Here is a 12,890-nt window from a genome sequence, read left to right on the forward strand (position 1 = left end):
CCTAGTAGCATGACCTTGCCGCGTTCCCTGCAGCGCGGACAGCACTGATCCATGCTCACTCCGTCCCAGCACCAACACGACGGCACCCGGCTCACGGGGGAGCTCAGTGACAGTGACCCCACTGCCGGGCCAGCTCCAGCCCCAGTCCCAGCCCCGACGGAGCCCGGAGCCCGGCTGCCCTGGGCAACCTTCCTGCAGGACCCGGGGTGTCTGTCAGCACAAGGTCCCCGGCGGGCAGTTCCTCAACACGGGGTTCTGGGGCATCCATGCTTTCCCGGGTGCCCAGAGGCAAACACTGCCCACAGCTCCCAGACGCCCACAGACGTGACACGCACCGCTATCAGCTCCGTGCAGCCCTGGGCTGGGCCCGGTGGGTTCGGGATCATGACGGGGGCCCAGTCCTGCCCTTGAGGGCCCAGCAGGCCTCGAGACGTGGGACGTCGAAGGTCACGAGGTCAGGCTCGCCCCTCCAGGCTCTGGCCGTTGCCTGTCGCTGTCACCCCTCACCCGCTCTCAACCTGGCCACTCACCTGAGCGTCACCTGCAGACCCACCTGTGGGATGCACACCCCCAAGCAAGTCCTTCAGGCCCCTCAAAACCAAGTGCCACCCGGGGTTACTGTCTTGGCTGATGGCACTGCCTCCACCCAGCCGCCTGGCAGTCAACCTCCTACTCACTTGCTCACCCAGCAAGCAATTATTAAGTACTGATGGTGTACACAACACGGGCATAAAAATAACCACAGCAGAACGGCTGGGCCGGGGGCTCCAGTCAGACGGTCACGGATCTGCATTTACAGTGGGGGGAACCCCAGAGCTTTGGGGCACCCCTTCTCCCTACGGCCTCCTCAGCCCTCTGTGCCTGCAATGCCAGCTCCTGGGGACACGATCAGCCTCTGGGCCGCCCCCGCCCCTGCCTCCAGCTTCCGCCTGCTCCTCCCGTGCTCCACGCAGCGGCCGGGCCCGTCTGAGACCCAGCCTCCAGCCTGCCATGTGTCTGCGGGGCTTCGCGGCCACCACAACGCCCCGCTCTGTTCCCAGCTTGCAGGGCAGGTCCCTGCACCCCAGCGCCCCCTGCTTCATACGGCGGGGCTCCAGATGCAGGCGCCATGCCGTTATGTTTCTGGAGTGGAGACACACTCACATGGGGCTCGTCTGAGACGCTCGATTAGATTCTCATTCATTTCATGACAAATTTGAAAAAAAAAAGCCTATGCCCACGTGATCCACAATTCTATGTCTCTTTGCGTGAAATGACCAAGAGGAGAAGGGACGTCGGAGGAGATGTGGCGGCCGGACTCCGCGAGGGGGTGCTCTTACTTGTTCTCGCAGTACTGGCCGTAGTGGCTGGACCCGCACTCGCACGCATAGCCCCGCGGGGAGCCGGGCTTGTGCACGCACGCCGAGACGTGCTCGCAGGGGTTCAGCTGGCACACGTCCACACACTGCCTTCCGAAGTACCCTGTCGGGACAGGTCGGCATTATCGCCACCCCAGAACCTGCCCACAACACCCCACGCCCCTCTCAGAGCCAGAGCCTCTAGGTTAGGACGTCTGAGCCATCTGTGTCTTCCCCAAACCCCACTTCCTGTGCTCTGCCCCCACAGAGGGCCGGGGTGGAGGCGCGCAGAGTCACGGGACACACCAACGTTTGGTGGGTCGGACCTGGAAGGAGCAGGCAAGAGATGTGGGGGAGGGAGGCCCGGCCTCCCCAGGTCTCACGGTGGATGGGTACTGGGTGCGTACGATCTCAGCACCTCAAAATCCAGGCAGCCACTGGAAGTATAATCTTTGAAAGTGTGGCTTTTTCAGGAATTCTCTCCCTCACCTCACCATGTGCCCTGAGGATAAAGCCTGGAGTGTCCCCCTCGTGTCCCAAGTGAGGGCCAGATGTGGGAAGGCACTTTGAGAAGGGAGGGCCCCACTCCTTAGTCATAAAACAAGGCTCAGGCCTCCACAGAGCCACAGCGCTGACGGGGCTGCTCCGGCCTCGCCTTTCCCGACGTATCCTCAACCCCCAAGTGCTGGCCTGTGCTGATGGGCTTCAGGACAAGGGGGTGCAGGCGCGGGGCTCCCACCCTTGTCACAGATGCAGGAGTAGCTGTCCCAGGCGTCCTGGCAGCGGCTGTGCTGAGGGCAGGGGCTGGAGGTGCACGGGTCCTCCACGTCACAGCCGTCCTTCACCCTGACCTTGAGGGCGTCGTTCATGTTCAGCGTGGCGACGTTGGTGGATGTCTCCCCCATTCTCACTCCCTGAGTTAAGAGGGGCAGGTGGATTCAGTTCAGCGTCTTGGGGTTGAAGGAAACTCAAAAGGTAAACAGGGGTTAAGAGAGCCCCCAAGTTCTCTCTGGTCCCCAAAGCAACGCCTTGTTGTGGAGGGCCGGGACCGGCGTGGGGAACGGCAGGGTCACTGGAGTGTGCTCCAGGCGGGTAGACCAGCTGCCTGGAAACGAGGACCGCATGAGTCCACATTCCCACAGTTCCATGGCTGGTGTCATGACGAGAAAGTACTGAGGGTAGTGGGAGGGTGTGGCCACTGATGAAGGCGGGTGAGGCAGCTTGTGGGAGAAGGGGCACCCCGCAGAGGATGCAGACCACGTGGGGCCGCACACGGCAAGTTCCACGCAGGAGGATGGTGGAGAGGTGGAAGGGGGGCCGTCCGCTGGGGGGGGGCGGTGAAGGGGAAGGCACGTAGGGGTTTATTTCTCTGCCGCAGGAGACCAGGAGGACATGAGCAGACCTACTGGCCGAACAGCTCACTCCGGCCGCCGCTAGGACACCTGCTCCAGGGGCGATGATGGCACCCATTCAGGTGAGCGGGGGGGGCAGGGCAGAGGGGGGCAGAGGGGGCCACATTCCAGATGGGACATGAATGCCCAGCTGCAGGTGGTGGACTGTGGCATGGTGATGGGGATGCAGGGGGAGGTCCGGAGGGGGACTGCGGGGAGGAGGGGTCTAAGTTGGATCTGCTAAGGTTGGCTTGAGACAAATTATTCATCTACTGAAAACCAGCAGGTTGACCAATGGCACCGCGTACGGCGCGGGCGGCCCCTGAGCCAGCTGTGAGGGGGCGGCCCTCACGGCTGTGTCCTACCTGCATGCAGCCCCGGAAGCCACGGTGCACGGTGACCTTATCTTCTGACACGCCGCCCACGACGATGCTTCTCATCTTCAACCCCGGAAGCTGGTTCCCGATCTGCACTGTGTCCTGTGCAAGGAGAAGGGGGGCTACATCCACCATGTTGGAAACATCTTCTGGAAAGAACACGCTCGGAGGCTAAAACAAGGTCACGCTGGCAAACTCCCCACAGCCCAAGGGCATGTGGGCCTTCAAACAGGGGGGTGAGCCAGGCTGCCTGTGTGTGACGGGCAGGAGTGGGCACTCGGTCGCAGGACACATGTCCACATCCCAGTACAGCCAAGATGCCCAGCTGGGGGCCATGGGCAACCCTGCCACCTCTGTGACGGGCGCCACTAATGAGCCACTCCAAGAAATCGCTGGAGAACTGGGGAGATGGCAGCGAATCTAACATACGTCCACCATGGCAGGAATCTAAGGAAGTCCCCGCCGGACCCTCAGGCCCTGGAAGGCTGCACGCTGAACACAAGAGCAATTTATTCTCAGAACCAAGTGGGAGACGAGCCTAGACTCCAAGGGCACAAAAATCACGAGGAGGCCCTGAAGTGTCCCAGAAAAAAAGTCCTCTTGTTACTGCCTGCAAACCATGGAAATCCAGTGTGGCTCAGCAAGCGTGCTGTGAGCGAGCCCTGCCTGGAATGCCACTGGCCCATCCGGCACGGGGGCACCTGTCTGGTGTCCCTCGGCCCCTCTGGTACCCGGGGCTCCTCTGCTCAGCCACCTCCATGCACCACCCACGCTGAGGGAAAGGACCCTCTGTACCCCAGAGGCATAGAACCGAGCACAAGGTTGTTACTCAGGACAGCTTTGCTAGAAGAAACCAGTGCGGACGGCGCGAATGGCATGATGACGGGACACCTAGACAGAGTCTGGTTCCTGAGTCCGGGAGCTGACCATCTGGAAAGGGGCTGAGGTACAGATGCTGGTGACCACAGCATAAGGCAGAATGCGAGACCAAACTCAGGGGGGCCCAGAATGTGTGTCCCCAAATCCTCTAGGGCTCTGGGAGGTCCTGGCACACGGAGGGGTCACTGTTCTCCCACGGGCCCAGCGAAGGCGTCTGTTCCAAAGAGGGTACAGGTGCCAACTCACCTGGTCCAACCCATAGTCCAAGGTCATGACCGCCAGATACTTGATGTCTTTGCCCTCTTTGGCGCTCTTCAGTTCTATCAGCAGGTGGTGCCACTCCCCGTCGGTCACACGTGACCTGGACAAGCTCATAGACGCCACGTCTGAGGGACCGTGGGACACCTCGAACTGGACATAGCTGTTTAGGATCTGGAGGACAGGGAAAGCCAGACCTGCCCATTGAGGTGATGACAACAGAACAGAAAATGCTTTGCAGTCACGTAAATAACAAAGCCACACAAACAGACCTACTACAGGGCCCTGGGCCAAAGACAGACCTAAAAATGAGGCCAAGTTTAACTTCTTACCCTTGCTTATGTCACTCTTCAGACTTCTATGCCTTTTTCTTTTTTTTTTTTTTTTTAAGATTTTATTTATTTATTTGACAGAGACAGAGACAGCCAGCGAGAGAGGGAACACAAGCAGGGGGAGTGGGAGAGGAAGAAGCAGGCTCATAGCAGAGGAGCCTGATGTGGGGCTCGATCCCATAACGCCGGGATCACGCCCTGAGCCGAAGGCAGACGCTTAACCGCTGTGCCACCCAGGCACCCCGTCTATGCCTTTTTCTGTGGCAAGAAGTGTCAAATGTGGACAGAGGGCAGGTAAGACAAAGCCCATCGGACTTAATCACTGGGAACAACCACAGATTCAGGTGAGTACTGAGCTCTTATTTTTGGAGGCATGTGTTCCACTTTACGAGACAGGAGTCAGACCACCACGTTTACATATATGTACAAAAAAAAAAAAACAGCCACGGGCAAAGTAACTGGCCTAAGACGTTCATGTTTTAAGAAAACATAGCCANGCCTTTTTCTGTGGCAAGAAGTGTCAAATGTGGACAGAGGGCAGGTAAGACAAAGCCCATCGGACTTAATCACTGGGAACAACCACAGATTCAGGTGAGTACTGAGCTCTTATTTTTGGAGGCATGTGTTCCACTTTACGAGACAGGAGTCAGACCACCACGTTTACATATATGTACAAAAAAAAAAAACAGCCACGGGCAAAGTAACTGGCCTAAGACGTTCATGTTTTAAGAAAACATAGCCAGGAGTCATGCCACGAACTTATTTGCCCTGATGAAGGACTGGGTAGTTTGGACCAACCCTCCTCTGGAGAACACCTAGAAACACAAGACAAACACTAAAGCACAGCTGTCTGAAGGCATCAGAATGACTCAAAGCAGAGTTAGAGAGCCATAGCCAGGTAGAAAATGGAAATCTGCAGAAGTGAGTTTGGTGTTCGCTTCCCCTGATGGTTGCCACCTGGTTCTGGAAGACACAGCTGAGCCTGGCAGCTGAGCAAAGCCTTCCAGGCTCCTGGGGCTGGGATGATAAAAGCTGGGATTTGGAGCCCAGCCTGGGTGTGTGTGAGTGCCTGCTGGAAGCAAACACGAGGGACAGCGACAGCACCATTCTACTTTCAAATTCTCACTGCATCTTCAAAATGATGTTCAGCACTCAATCAAAAATAACCAAGTACTGGAGGAGACAAGACAGTGTGCATGAAAACCAAGAGAAGCAAGAGAGAGTGGATGGAAACAGACGGCACCCTGCCCAGGGAATCCATAAAATAGAATCATCAGATACAGACTTGAGAACAATAATGGGAACCACAGAACTTTCAAGGAAACAGACTCAGGTGACTATTAGACTCTTATTTTTGTGGATAAATGTTCCATTTCGGGAGATAAGATTCAAGCTACCCAGTTTAAAGATGCATAAGAAGGTGGGGAAATAGCACTGCAACTCACCTATGATACTCGTGTTGAAAGATCGTTTCAAGCAAAAGAATAGCTTAGAAAAACAACAATAACAATTATTAATGCACTGTTTAAAAGAGACACACCTAAAATACAAAGATTTGGAAGTGTTGAAAGTAAAAGGCCAGAAAAAGATACACCATGTAAACACCAACCGAAAGAAATCTGGTGTAGCGCTATGAATGAGACAAAGTAGACTTGATGGCAATCAAAGGAATTCTAGAGATAAAAGTGACTTTCATAATGATGACAGAGTTGCTTGTCCAGGAAGATAAAACAATTCTAAACTTGTAAGCACCTAATAACAAAGCCTCAAAATGTACAAAGTGAAACTTGACAGAACTAAAAGGGGAAAGAGATAAATCCACAAAGAGGACTGCAAACTTTTAAAACTCATTTCTCTCAGTAACGAGCAGAAAGACAAAAAAATCGATATGACATAGTAGGTCTGAACACCCCAATAAGCAAACTTCACTCACTTGTATATAGGACACTACAGAACACAATTGCAGAACACACATTCTTTCAAGGTATAGGGGGGACATTCACAAAAAAGATGAAATGCTGGGCTGTGAAGCAAGTCTCACGCATTTCAAACGTCTGAAATCATACAGCATGCCTTCTCTGACCTGCTAGAATCAACAACAAAATGATTTACTAGAAAATGACACCTGTTTGCTGACTCAGAAACATACTCCTAGGGGCGCCTGGGTGGCTCAGTCAGTTAAGTGTCTGACTCTGGATTCTGGCTCAGGTCTTGATCTCAGGGTTGTGCGATCGAGCCCCACTTTGGGCTTCATGCTCAGTGCAGAGTCCACTCGAGATTCTCTCCTTCTCCCTTTCCCTCTGCCCGCCCCCCCACTTGCATGCATGGGTATTCTCTCTTAAATAAATAAAATCTTTTTTAGAAAAAAAATTTTTTTTTAATGAAAAAGAGAGCATGCACAAGCTTGGGTAGGAGAAGGGACAGAGGGAGAGAGAGAATCCCTATCAGGCTCCATGCCCAGCACACAGCCCCATGTGGGGCTTGATCTTGAGACCCTGAGATCATGACCTGAGCTGAAATTAAAAGAGTCAGATGCTCAACCGACAGAGCCACCCAGGTGCCCCAAAACACACTTCTAGATACCTCACGGATCAAAAAAGAAATCGTGACGGAAAAATAGAAGATATTTTTAACTGATTATAAAGATAATACAACTAATAATGTGTTCTGGTTTTTAGTCTTAATCGAGAGTGAAATCAAGAAGGTGACTTTTCACCTTTTTTTTTTTTTAATTTGACAGAGATAGAGACAGCCAGGGAGAGAGGGAACACAAGCAGGGGGAGTGGGAGAGGAAGAAGCAGGCTCACAGCGGAGGAGCCTGATGTGGGGCTCGATCCCACAACGCCGGGATCACGCCCTGAGCGGGAGGCAGACGCTTAACCGCTGTGCCACCCAGGCGCCCCGACTTTTCACCTTTTGATGCTGTGTCTCCTTTTGTCCACGGAAGTTTCAGCCCACCTCCTTCACTTCCCTGGCTGTGCTCTTTCACCACCCTTGCCAACAAAAGCCCAAGGCCAGTAGATCAACAATGAAAATGACATCTGTCTACAGACAAAGGCAATAGCATGAATCCCAGGCCCACGTGCAGTGACTGCTTGGCCCCCTCCGGTCTGTCGTGGGATTTAAGAGGGGCACTCCACAATAGCCAGGTGATCCCCCTTGACAATGCAGGCGGAGTGAGGGCGCCTGAGAGCAATTACCCAAATTGTGTCGGCTGCAGCGTGACTACGGAGCTGGCTTGGCCTGCCGCTGACGCCAGGAACACCTACGCTGTTGCCCACAGAGCTCACAGGCCTGCAGGAGGCCTGCCTTCAAACACACCACGTAGAAATAACTCAGAACATTCCTCTAGTGCCCAGCTGACCGGCCTTCGGGGCCTGGAGTGGCCTTCTGGGTGGCCACTGGGGTCTGGAGGATCCCCCCCAAGGCCACCAGTCTTGCCACCCAGCCTTCCACGGGGAGGAGCTGGCCATAGTCCCTGGCATAAAAAACCTAAACTTTTGGATTAACTACCCGTAACGTAATTACTCAAACAATACGGGAGTCTGTGGCTTTCGCTGTTGCTCCCCTCAAAAGCATACTTTTTTCCTACAGAGACCCCCCCCGCCAAAGGACAACCTGCAAGTGCAATCCATCACCTGAGTCGAAAACAGCCAGTTTAATTTGTTCCAACAGTTGAAACAACCACAGAGAAAAAATACCATCCCGAGGCAGAACCGTGCTTGCCAAGTGCTGGCCAGAGCTAGCCTCTGGGACTGCTGGTAAACCTACGAAATCACAAGCTAATAAGGGAAACACAATGATAGCTGTAATTACGGGACACGCAGACTATACCTTCAGGACGACCTGAACGGGCCCGTGCCGGGCTGCTGCTGAGCAGTGAGGCAGGGGACCAGGCCAGCTGCAGGAGAGAGAGGCTTCCACCGGGGGCTCGGACCTCCAGCCCCCTGCCCGCACACGGTTAGTCACGGCCCCGTCTGTGGGCATGTCTGGAGCCTGCCTGTCCACCGGGAGCCCTTGGGGTCCCGCCCCCGCTGACCTCCGACACGGAGCTCACAGAGGGCACTGGGCAGTGCCTCTGTCCCCAGCCGCTGTCCCTGCCCCTCACAAGTGTTTCCAGGCAGGCAACCCACAGGGGCGATGGAAGGGGGCTCTGTGGATGCCACAGAGTCTGGGTGATGAGGGAACAAGGCTTCCCCAGAACAAAAAGAGATTGGGGTGGATGCTCCGTGGGGGCCATCTCACGTCTGACCTCCTCTGACCCCAGCACAGCCCGCTCTGCCTGGGAACTAAGTCCACCCCGCGCTGGGCAGAGCAGTCCCCTGGCCCAGGGCACTGGAGAGCAGGGACACACAGCTCTGTGAGGAACCCCCCCACTGCTATGGGGGGCCGTCACAGCCAGGCAGGCCGCCCTGGGAGCACCGTGGGGTGCTCTCTGGGGCAGACTGGGCCCGAGACAGAAGACTGTGAATGACCCGTGCGAAGGGAGTCAGTGCCCCTGTGTACCCACGTCCTCCATCACAATCACACACACAGACATTCGCAGACACACACGTGCACACACACACACACATATGTACACACACACGTATACATACTTGAAGGAAACTCCCGAAGACAGACAGGAAAAAGCAACCTGGCTACGGAATTCCTTCTAACTCCGGGTCCCACAGGCTGCTGTCGTGTCGGGAGGCAGGATGGGTCTGAAAAGGGCCACGAGGTGGCCTTTCTAGCAGGGAGAACCCCCAGGTGTGGCCCCCCGGTCGAGGGGGCTCAGAGGTGGAGGGTTTGCTCAAGAATCTCCCGTCCCCCCGTCACTGCAGACAGAAAGCCCCAGGCCCCCCGGACACAGTGTCCCAGACCCTCCAACACATCATAATCCCAGGCCAGCAGCGAGGGTGAGGGTTTGTGGCTGCGGCCGCCAGGCCACTCGGCCAGCCCGCTGGGGTCGCTGGGTGACCTGACAACCTGCGGGAACGCCCCTTGCTCCCCCAAACGAAATCTCTACGGAGCTGGGAAGACGCAAGGGGGAGCTGTTTGTGGAGTGAAAACTAGGGAAGGCAGCATGTTAAGATCACGTGTTGATGGTTTCTGGGAACCGCTTACCCGACGTTTTAAATCAACAAAACAGTAAACTCCAGAAGACTAAAAGAGCACACGCATAAGGAGATTCCAGGCTCAAGAGGACCCTTAGGGACCCCCAGCCCGCACAGCCCCTCAAACACGCTGCCACAGCCTGCCTCCAGCCTCAGGCCCCCCAGCCCCGCCCGCAGGTGCTCGCCGTCTCCCGCAGTTCCCGAAAAGCCCGGGGGCCACAGCCGCGGGCTAAAACACACCTTGGCCGAGTTTGGCAGCCGAGGAGCCGGGCTACTGGGCCCAGCCAGCCCCGCACGGACTCCATCTCGGTGATAAAGGAAGAAAGCAAGCGCTGGAATCGACACCCCCGTGGGAATCGTAGCTGCACACTGGATGCCCTGCACTCTTCCCGGGTATGAATGGCGAGATTGTGCGGCCGGCTGGGAAAGCAGGCTCGTGTTTCCTTTCTTCCTCACACTGGGGACCCTGCCGGGCCGGTGCGGGCAGAGGGGGGGCGGCGAGTGGCGAGGTTCCCTCCCTGCCCGTGGGCACTGGCGGCCCATGCGGGGCGGCCTGGGAGCTCTGGCTGTACCACTCAGGTGCCCGGGGGGGCCCTGCCGCTGCCGGGCGGACGTGGTTCTCCCTCACCTGGAGATGGAGCCTGGAGGATGCGCCTGCCGTGGCCTCCATCAGCACGCCGTCCTCCTTCCTGGTCCGGAACATGAGCCCCAGGTACCAGGGCACGGAGATGGTGATGTCCAGGTCGCTCCAGGACACGAGGCTCTCCCCGCTGAAGCGCTGGGGGTGAGGCATGACTGCGGACACAGAAACGCAGAGCCCTGAACATCAGATGTGCCTCAGAGAACCTTTTTCAGTTGCAGGGGGCAGGACAGGTTCCGGGGGGCGTAGGGGAGACTTTTCATTTCAATACAAAGGCCGCTGTCAGACTTCATGTGGCCAGCATCTAGTCCTGAGTCCAGGAACCCCAAGCTTACAGAAGCCCACCCCCTGGGGCACCTGCCACCTTCCTAGGGGGTGAGGCTGAGGCCGGGGGTGGGGGGAAGTGTGGGGTTCTCAGGCCTGGCCAGGGCATGACAAGGGGCTCTCAGGCCAGATAGAAAGCAGAGCGTGGGGGCTCAGAATCCTTGGGCTCAGCAGCTGGGGTGCTGGGGGGCCCTGTGAGCACAACCCAGATGTCCCACCCCACACCTCCTGGGTGGGGAGCCAGGGGCAGGAGCAGGGTCTCCCGCTGGGACAGCACGAGCCGGCAGTGAATACCGCACACATGTGCCAGCACCCCCACCTCAACCCGCAGCCTAACCAGCCCTCATCTGTGTCTGCGGTGGGCTCTGACCCCCAGGCATGCAGGCCCTGTCGCTCTATTCCTGGTGATGGGCACGGAGGTGCGGAGGCCGCGGGCCAGCCGAGAGCTCCCAGATACTTGGGGGGGACCAGGGAGGTGGCAATGGGTGGATCAAGAGCCTCATGCCATCTGTTACACTTGGGGGTGCCAGATGGACCCTGTGTGTCACAGAGGGGCACCCCCCAGGTGGGGCGGCACGGTCATCACACAAGGCTTTAGAGCCACAGCGGCCAACAGCACAGGGCACGCCAGCTGGGGGCTGCCTCTGGGGGCGACGGCCTCCCGCGCCCTGGGCTGTCTGTTTCCTGCTCTTACGAACCCAGCGCTGGCATCTGTTTTCTCTGGCACAGCCACGGCTGGGCTCGTGACCTCCATAACAGGAACTCGGGGCGTGGGCCGCTGTCCACCTGGCTGCTGCCCCAGCTTCCTGCCCGCGCCCCCCAGCCTCTCACCCCTGCCGGGTCCCATGCATGCTCCTACGCCCCAGTGGGGCCCACGCCATGGGACACACACGCCACCAGAGGCCGCAGCTCTGGACGTGCAGGCCCGTGTGAGCCCGAAGGCCCCAGAGCGAGGTCTCCAAGGCCGCGAGCCAGCCCCTCACCTTGCTCGCAGTTCTTCCCGCCGAACCGGAGTGGGCACTCACAGAGGTACGTGTTCCACCTGCTGACACACGTGCCCCCATTCTGACACCAGGTCCCCTCACAGAAGTTCCTCTGAGCAGCGCAGCCTGGACACAGAGGGGGAAACACGAGTGGATTGTGCCTCGGTCGGGGGGACTGGTCACCGTTTCCTAACACTGACCCATGTGGTGGGAAGACAGCCCCGCGAGCAACAGCCCTGAGGGGAGGCAGGCCGGCCCGCGGACCTCTGGTGGCAGTTAAGACCATCAGACCTGAAGTGGTACAGGACACACTGCCCGTCCTGCCAGCTGGCCGGGTCACCTGGTGACATGCTTGAGTGCCCCGCCCAGCCCAGTGGCGTCACTGGCACCCCACATTGCAGAACGCCCAGGACCAAGAGCAGCACATCCGTGAGCCAGGGCTCCCCTCCTGGAGGCCCACGGCGAGGGGCACACAGGCTCGGTTCTAGAGGAAGTCACTGCCCGGGCTGCAGAGGTGGCCCTCCCCTGCGTGGCCCCCACGCCATACCTGCCCTGGTGCCATTGTTGGCAATGAAGCTGGCCATGTCCACGTTCCTCCCATCCACAGACAGGTTCCGCATGCAGCCCACAAACTGGCGATTGCGCACCGGGAAGGCTTCGGGCAGATTGGGAACGCCTCCCAGGAGCAGAGGGCCGGTCAGATCCAGGGACCTGGGGATGCAAAGCCAGACCCTCTGACCTCTGCGTCTCGCTGGCCAGAGGCGGTGCCGGGCTCCTGATGCTGCCGCCACCCGGACACACACAATGTCAGTAACTGAATAGGGAGGCAGGCAGCCAACAGGCCAGAACGCAAAAGGCAGGTCCTACTTCTAGGGCCACCACTGGCCCCTCAAACCCGCATCAGATCCAGACAAACGGAGTCCCGCCCACGGCCCGGGCCAGTCCAGCCCAAGCAGAAGGAGCAGCCCAGCGGGCTCGAGCCCGTGCCAAACGGTGACACTACCCGCCCTGACCTCTGATGACCTTGAAGAGCTCACAGCAAACGAGAGGCCTGGTTCCGCGTGAGCAGCTGTGCGGCCTCGGGCAAGGGGTCTAATCTCCCTGGCAACACCTTTCTCATCAGTAAAATGGGCACGATCACACCTCCACCACAGCGGCCGCAGAAGCTCGGCAAGGACTGGGGGTCTAACTGCGGACTTCAAAAGCTTACTGAAGACTCCACCACAACACGGTTAGGAAGGACCAGGAACGCTCTGGCCGGGGAGACTGGCCT

The 12,890-nt window shown here is 57.7% G+C and overlaps 1 protein-coding gene across 1 annotated transcript in view; it reads right to left on the bottom strand.

Annotated features, from left to right (window-relative positions):
* Positions 1-12,890, bottom strand: part of CELSR1 (cadherin EGF LAG seven-pass G-type receptor 1) — a gene marked incomplete at its 5' end in the record, with an annotated part of 128,916 nt that overhangs the window by 21,558 nt on the left and 94,468 nt on the right. Inside the window, 8 exons of the mRNA XM_034643694.1 lie at positions 1,085-1,122; positions 1,320-1,461; positions 2,077-2,251; positions 3,094-3,207; positions 4,231-4,416; positions 10,299-10,465; positions 11,618-11,743; positions 12,165-12,328. Coding sequence (XP_034499585.1) covers positions 1,085-1,122; positions 1,320-1,461; positions 2,077-2,251; positions 3,094-3,207; positions 4,231-4,416; positions 10,299-10,465; positions 11,618-11,743; positions 12,165-12,328 — 1,112 coding nt within the window. The remainder of the gene's footprint in view (positions 1-1,084; positions 1,123-1,319; positions 1,462-2,076; positions 2,252-3,093; positions 3,208-4,230; positions 4,417-10,298; positions 10,466-11,617; positions 11,744-12,164; positions 12,329-12,890) is intronic.

This window comes from Ailuropoda melanoleuca, chromosome 15, assembly GCF_002007445.2.
Source record: "Ailuropoda melanoleuca isolate Jingjing chromosome 15, ASM200744v2, whole genome shotgun sequence".
NCBI classification, from domain to species: Eukaryota; Metazoa; Chordata; class Mammalia; order Carnivora; family Ursidae; genus Ailuropoda; species Ailuropoda melanoleuca.